Source organism: Lichenostomus cassidix, chromosome 5 (assembly GCF_008360975.1).
Source record: "Lichenostomus cassidix isolate B80296 chromosome 5, HeHo_3.0, whole genome shotgun sequence".
NCBI lineage: Eukaryota > Metazoa > Chordata > Aves > Passeriformes > Meliphagidae > Lichenostomus > Lichenostomus cassidix.
The window spans coordinates 37,572,216-37,589,857 of NC_139486.1; the positions used below are offsets into that span (position 1 = coordinate 37,572,216).

Sequence of the window (17,642 nt, forward strand, 5' to 3'; positions counted from 1 at the left end):
AGTTGGTTTCATCTGTTGGACTAGGTGGCTGCAATTACACAATAACTAATTTAGGCTTCCTCCGCAGCTCTTTCAAGGCTGAAAGCTGTTGCTGGTCAAGTCTTGTGCATAATAAAATGCATTCTGCATTTTATCTCATTTTAGGCATGTATCGACCCTAATTTCTACACGCACCCCTTACCTGCACTAACTTAAGTAAACTCTGTGCCCTGTGCCGTGTCCTGCTGCATGTTGTCTCAGCACCAGTGGGTGCTATAGCTACGGGTATATCCTGGCATCTGTCTCCCTTCATCAGCAGAGTCGTTTAAGAGGAAAGTGCTGTAGGGCTGGAGCCGAACATGAAACAACTCAGGCAAAGCACTGCACGAGGCAGCACCCTTCTCACTCATTTCAGCTCCAAAATAACTTAGACTGAAGGGTTCTGCATGGCTGGGGAATAGTTTTTATCAGGTGCTAATACAAGGAAACATGAAAAGAGTTTCCAGAGGCAGAGTCCATTCTTAAAATTGTTTAGTCACATGGGTTTCAAGTGAATTTGTGCAATCTTTTACAATTGAATGCCAAGTTTAGGTGAGCCAAATCCATAATCTTGCCATAGTTACTGCAAATTATGCTGAAAGCAATGGATTGTACAGTTTGGTTTGAGAACTCTGTAAGCTTATTAAGAGAAAAGGCACTGTTCATCACGATATTTTGGCCCTGACATTGTCTGTGGTCCTCAAGAGGAATCTCTGAAACTGAGGTAGAGTCTTTACAGCCAGAAGGATCTCAGCTCCTCCTAGTGAATTTATACACCATGGCTCAGATATATGCTCACCTGGGGGAGCCAGGCTGCTGAGCAGTGCACAGTGGCCCTCAGTAAGGAAGGTTTAAGCCAAAGATGTAGGTTAAATCCAGGTCATATTATGTGTTCAGCTAAATTGCTTGTGGTTTCTTTGGCAAGGACTTGGGGATGTGCACACGTGCATAGATTCACATATGCTTTCCATCTCCCCCTGTGTGGAAGCAGGCACTGCTTCTGTTTTTCCTGTGTAGGATCTGTGATCTATTCCAGTAGCTGCCTCGTGCAGTGCTGCCTACAGTAAATATTCACAGATTTCCTTGTAAGATGATGCTTTTTTTTTTTTATCTCTCGCCTGTGTGGATACACAAAGGCATGTGTTGTACCTGCTTTACCCCATGGGATCTACATAATCAGGTCCACAGGTTTTAATGGATTTCAACTCCCTTCTGTGTATGGGTACAGTTTCCTGTCATGTTTTGAGCAGGAAGAGCTGAGTCTTTTTTAGTCTTAACATTCCTGCTTGCCTAGGCATTGGGAAGAGTTCTCTGTCTATTTTCCTGTTTGATTTTTGTGTGTGTTTTGTTTTAAGCAGGACAGAGTGCATGTGTGTATGTAATCCATGTGCTCAATTAAGAGAGGCATCTGTTGGGTTTATTTCACATTGCCGAGGAAGGACTGCAAGCAGGGAGCATCTGCTCAGCTTTTTGTCAATGGCTTGTTTTTCATAATTTGCTCTACAGGGTGAATGTTTGGGGAGGGGGAGGTGGCTTTTTATTTCTGAGTTTTGTCTTAAATTTATTTTTTATGGTAGCTGGGGAAAGGGCTGGGATTTGAAAGTTAATTTTGCTGTGAAAGGGAATAAAGAGGGAGAAACAAAACCAGCCAAAGTAAACGGTGTTTGTGTAACCTTAATAATACACTCAGAAGGACCCTTATGAATCATTATTTGCAGAATTTTAATGATGAAGTAAGAAGAATTAACCATTTCATATGGTGCTTTTTAAATGCCACTGGGGTTTTTAGTTTTGCATTTAATAGCAAATTTTGGTTAGATTTTATTTTGGGGAAAGACAGGAAAGGAATCCAATATTCAGAAGCTTTTTTGGCATTTTATCAACGAAACCAAAAACCCCTGATTTTAAAATAGAGCAGCAGTAGTTTCCTGTTCTTATAGTTTTGCTTTTGTGCACTCAGATGTTGGCTGTATTGCACCTAACTGATTTAGTGAGAGATTTAATTGCCTGTAAATATATGTGCTTCAAAGGCTACTAAACCTGCTGGGAGTGTTTATACAAGTGTGCTTTTTACACTTTTTTTTTTTTTTTTTGTGGAAATGTCCTCCAAAAGGGCTGTGGAGGATAATGACTTTGTGATGCTCTGGGAGGACACAGCTGCTGATGTAGAGTAAGGAACTCAGGATGAGAAAGCCTGAAACTCCCCCTAATCCCACAAGTGAAAGACAGATCTTACCCCTTGCAATCAAACAAACAAGGCTAGAGTCTTACATGTGTAGATGTAGATGCTGTGCCAGAGTAACCTGTGGACAAGATTTGGATATTATTAAAAGTATTTAACGAACTAGGATTAAAAAAGATAATAATTGTGTTTTGTTCTATAAGTGTACCCCAAGACAATGTATTTATTGAGCCACTTTGAATCTGCACCGTTCATGCCATGAGTTGTCATGGGAGAGGAAGAGTAAAGCATTAATAAAAATAACTTTCCTGACAGTTCAGTCCTACACCATAGTAAGAGAATGTGTGTGTATATATATGTGTGTGTATGTAATTTAAATATTATCTATCACAATATAAATATGTATGTCAGATGAATGCCACTCAGCTGAACAACTTTGTTGACATGTGTTAACACTGTAACTTTTTTTATAAAAAGCAGCTGACATCAGTTGGTGTGCAAAATGTAAAAGTAGGACTGCAGGGACTAGGCAGGCGAGCTTACTTTTGGGGAGCTTTGCTAACCTTGACTGTCACAGAATAACAGGTGTAAAAGGACAAACCACGATAAACTTTGAAGTAGCAGGAAAGTATCTTCATTGCTTGAAAAAAAAATAAAATTCAAACTTTGTCATCACATTAAAAACATTACATGAGAAGTAATAAACATATTTACACTTCTGTTTTGATTATAAATATACATTATATACAAAATAATGTTATAAAATGTAGAAAGTTCAGTGCTTCTGATTTTTTTTAAATTACTGAAATACTAGTCTTCAAAATAAACTACAAACAGACAAACTAAAACCCATATTATTGATTTCTGAAGGTCATCTTCAAAATGGTCCTACGTGGTCAGAGCAGAAGGTCAGTAGTGGACAATATGAAGGGGTCTTGTCTGCACAGTTCAAGGGAGTAGATGGGCTAGTCCAACAACAGGCTTTACAAGGGCAGGAATATCACTGTCAGAGAGATAGCACAGTCCAGGTTTCTTCTAAGAGATCTTGTTTCTCCCTCCTCATTCTGCCCCATGCCCTGGTCTCATTCATGAGTATCACAGCACTTTCCACTGGGGTGTCTGGTATTATTGCTGTAAATATGTATAGAAGAAAGGAGCTTCTGCCTGCCTCTGGTTTCCGGGGACAGACAGAGTGTATTTTCCATGCAGCAGTGGGTGGGTATGAAAGAAACAGAATGAGCCTAAAACATTCTAACTCTAATCTCCACCTGTCTTGGCAGAGGGCATCTCAGTGGGTGCTTCACTACTGGGCATTTAGAACCGGGATGAAGAACAGGAGCTGGAGTTTTGCAACCAGATGGAGAAATAGGGGGGGGGGGGGAAATGGGTTGTGTCACACTGCTGCTGCTTCTTCAGAAAGTAACAGTTTCAATTTTGAGACTATTTGCAGTAAAAGGTGGCACTAATTCAGAAACACGACATAAACCCCCGAATTTGTGTAAAAATAAGGCAGGGGGAAGAGAATGAGGAAGGAGAAGAAAAGAAGTAATGTCTATTCACAATCACTGGTAGTGCAAAGGGCATGAAAACAGCTGAGACAGCTCAGCACATAAAGGTTCTAGGAGCTGATTGATTTTAAACGCATTTGTAAGGCTTTATATAGAGCTGGGATCACACCTCCTCCTTATCAATGGGGAAGAGGCAGTACACATTCCTTCTCACAACTTTCACAAAAATCATGTCCCACATCGTGGCTTGAGTCAATCAGTTCTCCAAAGCATCACCAAATGAGATGACATGTAAATTCAGTTTTCTTCTTTCCTCCTCCTCTCACCCCTTACACAGTCTCCAGTACATGCAGCAGGAGAGAGGAGATGCAAATAGATGTGCAGGAGGAAGTATCAACCACCTCTGCCCAGTACTGTTCAGGTAACTGCAAAAAGAGCAGTCAAGCTTCTGTTTGGGCTTGTAAGATTCTCTTGACACATTATAGGCACTTTTAAACCCAGAAAAAATTGAGACCTCATTTATACTGTATCCATTATCTGCATAGCAATGTGTCTTGCTTCGCACCTTCCATGGCAACATCTGTGACAGTTACGTGCCTCCTTATCTACCAGCACCTCCCATAACCAGAGTTCTGGAAAGCCAGGGGTCTGTCCATGAGGAACTGGCCTCAGCATCTTTTAAAACACCAACATTTTTAACCTCTCTCTTCCCTCTGCCTCCCCTTTTCAATAGCAAATGAGATTTCTAGTATCAAACTTCAAACAAGGGCAGTAAGAACAAAAAGGTGTATTGCATCTTTCAGTAAATTCACAGTCTGTCCAGTTCACTCAGTTCCATCCTCCGCCTGAGAGCAGCAAGTTGCATGTAATTAAAAACAGTCCAATCCAGTTCTGAATTGTAAACAATGCAGCAGGAACGTCCATCTACTGGCATTACCAAATCTGAGGTGCAAATGGGCCAATCTTCAGTCTTATACCTGCCAGGATATAAAATAACACCAGGAATGAGAAGGAATCACAGCATATACAGCAATGCAGAACTAACAAACTATAATTCAACTATGTCAAACCAAAGCAATTTAAGCCAGACATTACTGCTTACCTTCCACTTTAACTTAATTTACAGTTTAACTCTAGTTGCTCAATGTTTTCAGCTGGGTCCAGAGGCAAAGAATCACCAGAAAAAAAATTGTCATCTGCGTGATGAGTGGCCTTTCTATCTAGACTGAGGGGGAGAATGCTTACAAATCTGTGTGCTTAACATTAGGGCTCTGTAAAAAGTACATGCTATAGTTAAATAGCTTGTGTTTAGAAGCATTAAGACTGAATGATGTGGAGAGAGATTCTAGGGGTTGTCATTCTGAAAATAGAAACATTTCTGGAGATGCCTGCTGTAAATTTGGGAGCCTAGCTTTAGTCAGCAAGATCTTCAAAGATACATTATGTAGGTCACTTAATGGCAATGAAGCGTCTAGCTGTCATTTGTATCTTTGAATCCTTTCACTTAGTCTTAAACTTTTAATATTGTTGGTTGACTTGTGTTCCAGCTTGCTTTCAAGGGGAAATCTGATATCCACTTTGGAGAGAGAGACTGAATCCTGCAGATCTGACTTCACAGATCACTGCTGTATGGCACAGCAAGCTTCTCTTTCCTACAGGGTGAAAGTAGTTCTAAAGATGACTACATGGAAGAAGGCACATATTGCTTAATGTCCAATTGTCTTTATCTTCCACCAAGACTTTTTCCAAAGGGCCAGTAATTCTCCAGGAACTAGTTGGTTCCTCAATATCTGCTTTTTAAAGTCTTTAAAGTGCGGTGTTAGGCCTTTCCTTTTCTTGTGAATTCAACCTTTCAACATAACACAAATATCTGGATGGTTTTATTAGTGACAGCATTAACTTCTTTTAGGGAATATTTATCTGGAGTTTAAATGCTAAGAGGTTGAAATTACCTTATTACAGACTTTCTAAATGGCTGTTATGCCTATCCACTAACACACTTTGCTACCTTCCATCTTCTGCTAGAAATCTATAGCTTTGCCTGTTTTCACAGAACAAAGATTATCCATTGTAGTCACAGGAAAAAACATGGCTTTACATCAATGGGCCTAAGAATGATTATTATTTCCATTTTTTCTGACCACCTATTTAAGAGGAAATAATCCTACAATGTGCTGAATTTTTATGGGTTGATGTTCTGTGTTTTCATCTACCACTGACTTATCTAAGCCAAAAACCTCTCATTTAAGAAAATCAGAGCAGCTAATTTCTTTATTTTCCCCACTGTATGTTCTGTGTGGGCCACAGAAGAGGAGAGGTAAATGCTGGGAAGCATCATGGTCCCTGGAAATAAAGGAACCTTCTGAGATACAATACTAATGGATAATTTACACCCCTACTTTGTGAATGGATGCCTGTCCACCTCTGTACTTACCTCTGTGGCTATGATGCACTCATTCCTTTCTTCTGTTATCACAAAGACAGACTGGTACATTGAATCCCTTGGAGAGCATATCGCTGATATTCTGCATTCTGGCTTTTCACTAAGGCAGGGCAGAGAAAGAAGAACATTAGCTGACTACTAACAAGCCTGACTCTAAAAATCTACCATGAATATGGAGCGGTGGAATGAGATAGCCATGAAGGTGTGGAAGGGAAGTGCAGAGCATCAAGTTTCACATGTTCTGTGTCTGTCGGGATATTATGCTAGAGAACTGGAAGTAAGGAAGAGTGACAGTCTTCCTATGCTCCTGCCATGTCCAACCTAACAGCACGTTCCTCAGAGTTCTCAGTGTAATAGCCACACACAAATCCCAGACAAGACCTTCAGTACATGAATCAGAAGACTGATAAGCCTATGAAAACCTGCACTTTCCTCCTTTTGAAAAAGAGTAGTTGTTCTCGCTCTATCATTCTTCTCAGTAAGCAGATCATCTTGCCTTGTTACAAAGTGAAATACTTTTTTTTAATCACTGTATGCCTTAACTGTTGTTCCTCCATGATCTACTGATGAAGGAAAGATACTTCCTACCTTCACCACTGGCCTAGCCATCCTGGGTTCCTTCACAGCATCCATACTGACAGCACCCTGCACAAATTAATTGACTTAGCTAAGGATACCATTTGGCTATGACACACATACTCCTGGCTTTGATCTAGCTTGTTTTGTTGATTATCTGCTCAAAGTTTCTTTTTCCCTCATATTCTCACATACTTCTACACTGATATGAGGAGGAGTGGCTTTAAGAAAGACTGTAAGAAAGACTGCATTCTCACCTGTGTAGTCGGAGGGGAGACTTCTCTCCTAAACACTTTTCACTTTCGTAATATTTATCTTCTGGTGTCCCTCTACTTGTCAGGTCTTTTACCAGATTGTAGTCCAGTTTATGGTTTTTGGGTTTGTAGTTTGATTTCTCCAGTCCACAGTCCACTTCAAGGTCTTTATTTTTATTAGTGTTTTTCAGCTGGGAAGCTGGAATGAGATTGTCCTTCTGGAAGTCAGACAGGTTGTTCATTGTCTCCAACTCCTGCTCTGGGTGCATCCTCATCTGTCTGATGACCATTGCTATCATGCAGAACAGTATGAGCAAAGCCACCAGCCCCACCCCCATGGATATAGCAATCCAGGGGACTGGTTTAGGAGGAAGGGTAACAGGCACTGAATAAACTGGCAATTCACAGCGGTTGCCCATGAAGCCAGAAGGACAGTAGCAGACAAAGTTGGCACTATAAAGTCCACTGTAGCATGTGCCTCCATTCTCACATGGCCCAGAAGCACATTCATCTCTGGTTTTGATCTCACAGTTCCTGCCACTGTAGCCTGGCAAGCATGTGCAGGTGTAATCGTTGATTAGATCATGACAAGTCCCCCCATTGGAACATGGGTTTCTGGCACAATCATTGATGTTTATCTCACACTTCTGACCAGAGAAACCAGGCCGACAGCGACACACACGAATCTGCCCAAGGTAAAAGCAACTACCATCTGAGGGAAAAAGAAGTAAAATAAAAATTAGTCTGCAATGCACTTCACTCAGAAACCTAAACCTCTCCCTGGTCAGCATGTTATACTACCTCAAGAAGAGAGGGTATTCTACAAAACAACTGCACATCTAAAAGTTCATTCTACTTTACCTAATTGTATCATCATGCCTTAAAATTATGCCCCTTCTAAATATGTAATAAAGTTAATTAAATTTAATTCTGCCATCTTCCCCATCATATGATAAACCTATTTTGTTGCATAGAAAATGCCAGTGAAAGTCCCGCCCCAGCAAAAGACTAAAATTAGGGTAGATGTGGAATACAGCGGGGGAGAGGGACTAATGTTCTAGAAGAAGAGTAGAGGTCAGATTGGATTTCTATCACTTCTGCACTGAAAAGCACAAATGAGTCAGGGTCATGAGATTTTTTGATAAAAAGACTCACCATTTGCACAGGGGTTGCTTGTGCACCTGTCTACTTTTTTTTCACAGTTTGACCCTGTGAAGCCGAAAGGGCAAACGCAAGTGTAGCTGGCCCCTTGTTCCTTTTCCAAGCATGTGCCACCATTGAAGCATGGAGAATCTATACATGTCAGAGCACTGTGCTCACAGTGAGTGCCATAATAGCCAGGGGGGCACAGGCAGTGATAACCATTCTCCATATCCTGCAAAACACAACATTAGGCCACTGTTATTTAACAGCAACAAATGATAGCTCCCTGCATGCTTAGTTTTGGTCAGCAGCAAGCACTGCTCAGTCCCTTCTCACCTACAGCCTGATGTGGCAAAAGTGACATTAGGAGAGTAAACAGCTGCAGATTGGATGGGGAGGGATAGAGCTGTGGATCAGCCATACTCAGCATATAGGAGTAAATCGTGCAGCTACACACACAGAGCAGAGGTAGCTGTAGGGAGCATACAGGCAGCTAGACAAAAACATTGCTAACACCGCTACTGTCTAATGAGATCTCGGAGGTCTTCCTAGAGCAGAATGGTAAGTGTTGACCTCTATACAGCTGTGATCAGGCCATTTATCCTCAGAGTGAGAGCCCTTTTTTTATTTTACAAGAGTTTAAGTTGCTTTGGTTTGGCTAAGTCCCACCACTTAAATCATAACTAAACTGTTCCTTCTTTCCAACTACTGTATGTCCAAGGCCTTGGGAGAAGCGAGGTAGGGTCTTGTGCCATTGGCTTTAATCTAAACATGCATCAGATTACCTTTGATATCTATAATCAATCAGCTTTTACTGATCCATCATTGTTAAGAATCCATTGTTAACTGGGTCCCAAAACAGGCTGAAATACTACACTACAGGTATCTAAAAGTGCGGAATTCCGTTCCACAGAAAGTTTCAGCTGATTGCCCCCATGTTGTTTGATGCTATCCTCCCATAGTGGAAAGCAAAATTTTCTTTTATTTGCTATTAAAATTCAGACTTAGTGCATTTCTGTATGGACGGTGGTTTGGGAGGCTTATTTATAACAGATCTGCTCCTTCACCAACCCTGCATCTTGCCAAGTTCTCATAATGGCTGCCACAGAAACCTAAGGATCAGTTGACTAGCTCTAATCTAGATGATACATCTCCTCCTGTGACAGACTTCCTCCCCTGACACCTCTCGGAAAGGGTTCAATATGATAGTTGTGAGCGTCGGTAATGAACCTGTATACTATCAAATTCCCATTATGTTGTTACAGAACCACTTCTGAAAAGGTACACCAGGGTTGCTTCACACAAAGACTTTACATTTAAAATGCCCCTACCGTGCAACTACCGCCGTTCCTACAGGGATTGCTGTCGCACTCGCTGATCTCATGTTCGCAGTCGACTCCGGTAAAGCCGGGTTTGCATGCACATGTGTAGCTGCCCTGGCCAGTGTTCATGCAAGTTGCTCCATTTTTGCATGGTCTGTGGTGAGTGCAGTAGTTCAGATCTGCAAAGATACCAGGAGTTAGGAGAACATGCCTTTGAAAACTGGGAAAAGATATACATACAAAACCACTGTAGTCAACAAAAAAGAATTTACAATGAAACATTTCATTTTGCTATCATTAGGAATACTGGAGATTTTTTATCCACGTTATTATCAGTAATAATCAGATTATCATCGATTTTAGATGTTTTTCCACATCTATCACTTGAGCTCTGAATTTTGAGAGAGCTGGCAAAAATTTAACTTTCTTAGTGTTTTGAGAGTATACTCTCCCTTTTTTGTGGACATAAAACTGTAAGCTGGACTTAGGTACAAAATTGGAAAACATAGTTCATCAGTGTGTGTTTCCTGAAAGATATACGCCACAGCATTATGAACACTTTGTGTACAACATGTTACACACTAAAAGAGTGAGCCCCATCTTTAAAAGGTGTGCTCTGAGACACACTCTAGAGAGGCAGAAAGGATAAATAGAAGATGTTTTGGATTTGAGATTTAAACAAACACTAGAAATCTTTTATTGTTTATTTACCATGTCCTCTTGTAATGGCTGTTAGTACACTAAACTGTCAAATGCTCTGCCAAGCTTGACGGTTTTCTTTTTTTTTTTTCCTCCTTTAAATTTGAGGCAGAGGTTAAACAAAAGTTCATAGGACCTAAGTAGAAAAACTTTATTATCTCTATATTATCTCTATTATTTATTATCTCTAAAAATACTATAGAGTAATTTGAATGCAACTGGTTAATAGATAACTATAAGCAGAAAAAAAATCTGCAACTTTACTTTTCCTGCTTAATTCAGCCTTCACCCTCTTAATCCCATAACTGTCCTGGAAACAGTTAGCCTGCTTTGAGCACTTAATGATCTCAGTGCCAGCAGTGCATATATGGCCTTGAGGACATGACTGCTCATCTGGCTACGGTTCAGTGATTCAGTGGGTTGAATAGGTGGAAGTGGTCTGGTGTACCTTAAAATGGAACCTGTACTTTTCATTCTTGCTTGCATGATTTTTCTCTCATGCTCCAGACTTATCACATGAGTTAACTTCCTTGTATGCAAAATAAGGAAGGCCCAAATGATGGTGTTTACTGCCACTGGAAACTGTTTATTAAATTGTTATACTTGTAAAAGGAATAAGTTAAACTTAGCTTGAGCAGGCAGAAAACTTGTTTGTTCAACACTCAACCAGATTGTTAGGTCTTTCTCCAAGAGAAAGACTTCTTTTGCAAGAGAAAAACTGCAGCTACCAAAAAGGTTTCCTTGTTTTCAAATGAAACTACTACAACAACTGGTATGTAAGGCAGTTGTATGCTACAAACTGATGCCTGTGAATGTGTACCTTGGGGAAATTTAATTCCAGATCCAGTGGGTCAGATTCCTTAGTGCAGTTAGGTACTAAGGAGTACCCAACCTAGAGCTGTAAGTGCAAGCTTCAGAACTAACCTTGATCACAGAAGAGGCCACCCCATCCTTCATCACATATGCACTGCCATTGTGTTTTACAAGTCCCGTGGCGGCAGCCTATATGGGGAATGCATTCATCACAGTAGCGGCCTTGCCAACCAGGACGGCAGCTAAAAGAAAAGTCCAATTAAAACATTAATGACATGGAGAAGAGTTTAGGTTTCTATTACAAGGTGACATTTTAACTGATGTTCAGATTGCAATTGCCATCTACTTACATGCACTCTCCAGGCTTGTTGCAATATCCATTCTGTTCAGTACATCCAGCCAGACAGATGGCTGTGAAGAGAACATAAAAAAGCATAAATGTTTAGGTAAATACACATGGCACTACAGAAGACACTTTTTAAGGATAAAAACCTTTAAAAAAACCCACTTCAAAAAAGACTTTTACACTGTCAAAGCTTTGTTTTAAAACTTCTTGGTACAGGGAGTTCTGGAGCAGGAGGAAGTGAACAGGGAGAGCCAACACTTGACAAGTTGTCCTTTAGTTTTTCTGTTTATGCAACAAACATGAACTCTTGCAACTCTAGCTAGAAAAGGAGCAAGAGAAGGTGGCTTTGGCTTTTGCTAATGAAAGGCTGAAAAAACCCAATGGGAACCCAAGCTCAGAGTAAAGGTTCCCATTTCTACACTGAAACACCTGTCTCTTGTCCTCTGGCAGCAGGAATGGTTGGTGGCAGACTTTGTGTGAGGAAGCTGCTACTCTTTTACCTTGCAATAGCTACTGCTATTCAGGGCTATCAGCCAAGGTCCCTTCCCTGCCAGCTCGCTCTTTGCTGCTAAAGCTCGCAGAGGTGCAGCACAGCGTTGGGTGGATGCAGCAAAAGGGGGCAAAGTCCTCAGTGCACAACTTTGCGTCTCCAGGCAAGGACTGGAGAGGTCGGGATTAAAACACAGCCCGGGCCACGGGAGGCCTCCGTCAGCTTTAGAGCCGCGGCCGACGCCCGCCCCGTTCCCCGCGGGCACTCACGGTCGGTGCAGTACTCGCCGGCCCAGCCGGGCAGGCACGCCAGGCTCCCGTCGGCCGCGCACACGTAGTGCCCGAAGCGGTCGTCACGGCGTTTGCAGAGGCGGGAGCAGCTCTCGCCGTAGTAGTTCTCGCTGCAGACCACGCGGTAGGAGTAGCGCAGCTGGGTCAGCGGGCCCTGATGCACGTCCTGCGACCAGTCCTCGCCCACCGACAGCGACCGCTGGATCGACACCTGGCTGATGAGCCACTCCTCCGGGGGCGGCCGGGAGCCTGCGGGAGAGCGGGCACGGGTCAGCGGCTGCCACCGCCCGCAGCGCCCCGAGCCGCGGAGACCGCCGCGTCCCACCCCGCCGGGCCAGTGGAGCGGGATACCCCCCTCGCACGTGTATATATACACATATGTACATACATACATATATGCGTGTACGCGTATATACAGATTCACGGGCACGCGTGTGGATATTGATGTATGCAAGGGTACAAAAAGGTGGCCACCAGGGTGTGCGAACTCCGGCCAAGAGGACTGAGCCGAGGGGCCTGTGAAAGGAGGGCTGCTGTGAAATATCCTTTTCCTTTCCGCTCAGAAAAACATCCCAAAGCCATTATTCCTTTCCAAAGGGCGGAATTCGAGCAAGGTGTAAAATACAGGAAAAGGCGGACGGGGCTTGCTGGCAGGCTCCCGGCTTTCTCACCGCAGCCCGCCTCGCTTTCCCACGCCAAAAATAAACCGGAGGAAACGCAATTGTGTTGGAGATTAGGCCGGGGCAGAATCAAAGCGGCCCCTGATGGATATCGTGGGGGGACCGGCTCCTGATGGTGGGATAAAGGCGGCCCTGGAGTTATCGTATAAACAGCTGAGCCGGGGGGGCGCTCGGGGCTGGGGGACACACGGGACGGGGCCTGGGGGCGCCCCCTGCCGGCGGCGCGCGCAGTATTCACCTTCCGGCAGGTAGTTGGCGGGCGCGTGCCAGGCCTGGATGATCAGGGAGAAGGTTCCCTGCGGGAGAGAAGGCAGCGTCAGCCCCGCACCCCTCCGCGCCACAGCCCGACCGAACCGCGCCCGCCGCGCCACCGCGCACCAGCCCTGCCCTGCCCTGCCCTGCCCTGCCCCGCCGGGCCCCGCATTTGCGCTCTTATCCCCGCAGCTACACGCTGCCCTCCTTCCCTCCCTCATACAGACCAAGGATACACATCCCCACCTCCAAGCCCCTCAGCCCCTTGCTTTATTTCTCTTAACGTTGATTATCCCAAGTACTTCTGGTCTGGATGAGCTTTTTCATAGCCCTTCCACATCCCACCCCCCCCGTTTTTTAAAAAAAGGAAGTTCTGGAAATAAGTCTAAAGGCAAAAGTAGTCTGTTTACATTACAGGTTATCAGCCTGCCGCGGTTAGCCTGCTCTTGCCACCCTCCTGCCCCACCATCGCAATCGGGTTTAAAGCAGAATCTCACCGGCCACGTGAAGTTAAAGGGTAGCTTAATGGGGCTGTCAAACTTCTCTGTATCCTTGATGCTGAAGGAGTTTATTCCCAGAACCGGGGTTATGATGCTGCCGAAAGTGCAGGAGCCCGGGGAAACCACTGCCTGAAAATGTTTCAAACAAACGCGAAAGAAGGTCCTGCAGTGGGGGGAGCAGGGCTTCCCGCTGGCCAGAGACCCGTGGCTATTCACGAATTCGTGTAGCTCCAGCTGGAAGACGCCGGAGCCGGACACCCTCTGCACAAAGAGGAGACACATAGAATAGCCAAATCAGACCTTACCCGGCTTTGCCATGCAAACTTGCTTCCATCCATCACCCACTTTACAATTCGCGAACCCTTTTTTTTTTTTTTTTGATGTGCGTTTACCTGCTGCAAAATCGTTAACAGAAACGTCAAGCCAAAGATGCGCAAGGCTGTCATCCTTGTGTTATTCGAGCTTCCAGTTCTTAGTTAGGTTTAGTTTTCCTTCTGTATTCCTCAAATGGTCCAAGCAAGCGCTTCTCGGTCGAGGGAGAAAAGAGAGGCGTCACGGCGATTCTCCTGGAGCAACCTGCTCTTCCAAATATTCCCCGAGCACCAGCAGAAATCGAAGGTAAAATCCAGGTGTCGATCCGTCCCCTTCTGGGAATTAATCCTGCAGCCAGCCGCCGACCTCTGATCGCTGTCGTCGCCTTTATAAACTCCAAAGCCGGGTGGGTTTGGTGAGAGACGCGGAGGGGAGTGCTTAGTGTGGAACCGCTCCTCCTTTAACCGGTGCTAACAGCGCTCAGTAAATGGAAAACTTGCTTCGCTTCGAGCTGTTTATATAGTTGCCTCGCATCCTCACAAGCTCATTATGTAAACTGTCAGTCAGACTCACGGGCGATCCCTCCCCTTTTCCATCTTTCCTTTCTGGAAAAAAGAACCAAATGTTGCGGAGAGCCCTCATATCCCGAATTAATACCCTGCTGCCGCCGCCGCCGCCGCCGCTGCCGCGCTGCCCGCCGAGGAGCCGAGCTGATTACGAACGAGCCGAGCATCTGTTGAGATATTTACGGCGCTCACACTGGGAGAGAGAGTTCCCTCGAAAATCAGACGCCTCTCCACAGGGCAGCTTTCTACGGCGGCCGAACAATAGAGGATGAAATGTTTAAAAAATACGCTAGTTAGTTAGTTTATTTGTTTCCCATTCCTCCCCCATCTACACGCGGGTCCCCGTCCCCGGCTGTTTCCCGGGGCGGCGGGACGGAGCGGCGCGGTACCCTGCAGCCGCGGCCGGACAGGCGGACAAGAGCTGCCCTGCCGGGCGGGGGCTGGCCCCGGCTAGAAACCAAAAGTAAAACGGTGTTTGCCCGGCAGGCGGGCACTCGGAGCAGCCCCGCCGCCGCCCCCGGGGCGCAGTGCCCGGCTCTGGGGCGCGCGACCCCATTCCTGACCCCGGCTACCGGAGCCCACCGAGGAAGGGGTGGATGGTGGCAGGGAGGCGGGCACGGCGGGGATCGACGGGCGCTCGGTCTCCCTTCCGAGCTCGGTGGCGAACGAGCGCTCCAGCGAGGTGGCCGGGGTCGACAGCAGGGACGGAGTTTGGTTTTCCCGGGGCTGCCCCGGCTCCCAGAAACATGGACAAGGGGAAAACTCGGGCGCCTGCAGGCAAGCGGGGCGGGAGCGGGGCCGCGGGCCGTGTCTGGCCGCCTGGCCGCGGTCGGGTTGCGGTCTGGCGTGTGCCATAAAGCCCTTGGCCTGATTGCAGCGTGCGCTTATTGTTGGGTCGCGTGTCCCTCATTAAAGCCAAGCACAGAGAAGGCCTTTCATGTGGCTTTTTATTTCAGCTTGTTAAATGGATGGGAGGCCGGAGGGGGGAGGGAATGAGGGAGGGAGAGATAAACCCTCAGCTGTATGGTAATGAGGTCTTGCCACCTTTCTGCCAGCGCCCGGCGCGCCAGGCTGCGGGCCTCCGTGGCGTGGGTCACCTGGGGAGCAACGCGGGGCGCAGAGCGCTGTCTGTCCCCTTTCTCCCCTCTGCTCTTCCAAAGGGTCTGTTCTCGCAGCATTACTTCCCCACTCCGAGTTGTTTTGGGGGGATATGGAAATCCGGGGATCTGCATCGTTTGGAGGCGAAGCAGCATGGGGAGGGCACACTCCAGCCAAACTTCCCAGGCCGTCGCGCTCCCTCTTATATTTAAAGTGCCTGCTCTCCCTGGAAGCCGGCTTTGGCCCAGGATGTTTTCAGGGTCCAAACGTCCGGGGTGTCACCGGGAGGACCGGAGGGGACACTACACGATTTTTCCTGGAAAGCGTAGGGAAAAGTTACGGGCACCGCCGCCGTGGATTAGTTTGGGGGGAGGACCAGGCTAGAAATCGGGGTCGCCACCAAAACAGGATGAAAACTTCTCCCGGTCCCCACTGCGTCTGTGAAAGTCGAAGCCAGTCGGGGGTCTGCACCCGAAGCCGGACACCCTTGGCTTGGCTCCATCCCGGGTAGCCCGGCTGTCGCCTGGGGTACGTGTTTGTGCGGACGGGAGCCGTGTCCGTGGTGGAGATAAACCGCGAGGCAGAGGCACAGGCGAGGAGCTCTTTTGTCTCGGCCTCGTAAACAAGTGGGAAGGAGGAATGTGTCGCCACTGATGAACTCGGAATTTTGCAGCGATCCACCCGGCCAGATCCCAGCTTTACCAGCAGCAGCGTCAACTGTCAAAATCAAATCTGATGCTAATAGCTTCGGTACTAAATAAAATGAGAGGCCAGATAACATCAGTGCTTGATAAATGGTAATGAGTGTCTAACCTAGGGGAACAGAAGGGCTGTGGGGCTCTTTAATTCAGTATTGAAAGGCTAGCTGGGTACTGCAGGCTCTAGCAGATGTTAGTATGTGTGTGTTTTGATTTTTGACTTGTATTGGACGTTTATTAGGCTAACCAGAGCCACCCCACGCATGGCCACTTGGTCCAGGCACCATCTGGCACAAGCAGGGCGGCGTGCAAGAATAGGGCCTTGCTTTGGTGCTGAGGATCCACAGGCAGCATCTACCATATGGACCCGGAGCTAATGTAGGTTAAAGCAAGACAAGCTGATCTCTGCTTTTCACAGCTCCGCCAAACCTCTCTGCCATCCTGGCAGCGTGCACCTTGGCGGCTGGAGAAGAGCTCCCATCTCTGCCTTCCCCCAAATCTGACAAAGGGGTGCAAGCCCCTCAAGCACTCTTCAGCCCATTCAACCTCCCTTGGGTGGCCACCGTTTTTCGAGTCAAGCTTTGAACCTAGCTTTGCTTGTTCCCGGCAGGAGCAGAAGTCTCTCCAGCTCCCCACGTGTTGTTGCCCCCAAAACCCAATATTTTCAGAAGCTCGAGTGAGTGGTGCAAAACAGACGCTAAATCCTCCTCGAAACTCCATACCATTATTTTGATTACAGCTATAAAAAGAGTTCGTAATAAAATAATAACAGGGAAATATAATAAACCACCTGCTGCATGTTGACACACACGCACAGGGAGCTCAGATTAAAAAAAAAAAAAAAAAAAAAAAAAAAGTTTCACTAATAGCATCAAACAGCTGAGCCTGAAAGTCGGCCCAGAGCAGATTAGAAGCGCAACTCCGGCAAACTCTTTCCTGTGCCCAGCAAGCCATCCTGGGTCACTTGGAGAGCAACAGCCCAGCCACCTCCCCGAAAATCCTCGGCTCAGTTCGAAGGGTGCCTGTCCTCGGGGCGGGGGGAAAGCCCGCAGAGCCCCCGGCTTTGCCAAGGGGCGGCAGTGGTATGCCCACAGCCCCTGTATGGATGCTGGGCACCGACCGGACCGGACACACCCGACGGTCGCCGCCTCCCCGCCCTTTCCACCCTGCTCCCTATCTCTCCAGCTCAATTACTCGAGCTCAGGGCTCTTTCTTCCCCTCTTTCGCGCCCCATTTGTTGCCGGTTTATCTCCAGGCTGGTCCGGCTCAGCATACGCGTGGCCGGGCCAAACGTATCTCGCTAACGAGACAACGTTAATTAATTCCGGGCGGGTGAAAGTTGCCAGCCTGCCCAAGCCACCCCTCCCCCCCGAGCCCTCGTGCCAGGCTGCCCTCCTCCGTTCCCGGGGGGACGTCCAGCACTCCCCCACCCCCGGGATGTGCCCGACCCCC

The 17,642-nt window shown here is 46.5% G+C and overlaps 1 protein-coding gene across 1 annotated transcript; it reads right to left on the minus strand.

Moving 5' to 3' along the window:
- Positions 1-2,811: 2,811 nt before the first annotated feature.
- DLL4 (delta like canonical Notch ligand 4) lies at positions 2,812-14,833 on the minus strand. Its single transcript, XM_085062418.1, has 11 exons — positions 13,909-14,833; positions 13,514-13,777; positions 13,003-13,060; positions 12,064-12,333; positions 11,309-11,369; positions 11,070-11,200; positions 9,456-9,625; positions 8,137-8,356; positions 6,985-7,693; positions 6,143-6,251; positions 2,812-4,685 (listed from the first exon to the last, which is right to left on the minus strand). Exons 1-11 carry the CDS (start codon positions 13,960-13,962, stop codon positions 4,680-4,682), a joined length of 2,052 nt encoding a protein of 683 aa, XP_084918544.1. The 5' UTR covers positions 13,963-14,833; the 3' UTR covers positions 2,812-4,679.
- Positions 14,834-17,642: the final 2,809 nt, after the last annotated feature.

Bases quoted from the DNA above. Each gene is read 5' to 3' on its own strand.
- DLL4 (XM_085062418.1), bottom strand. From the start codon at position 13,962: ATGACAGCCTTGCGCATCTTTGGCTTGACGTTTCTGTTAACGATTTTG. The intron at 12,334-13,002 runs GTGAATACTGCG...GCTCTCCCGCAG, and splicing joins CGCCAACTACCTGCCGGAAG to GCTCCCGGCCGCCCCCGGAG. The intron at 11,370-12,063 runs GTGAGTGCCCGC...TTCTCTTCACAG, and splicing joins CGGCGAGTACTGCACCGACC to CCATCTGTCTGGCTGGATGT.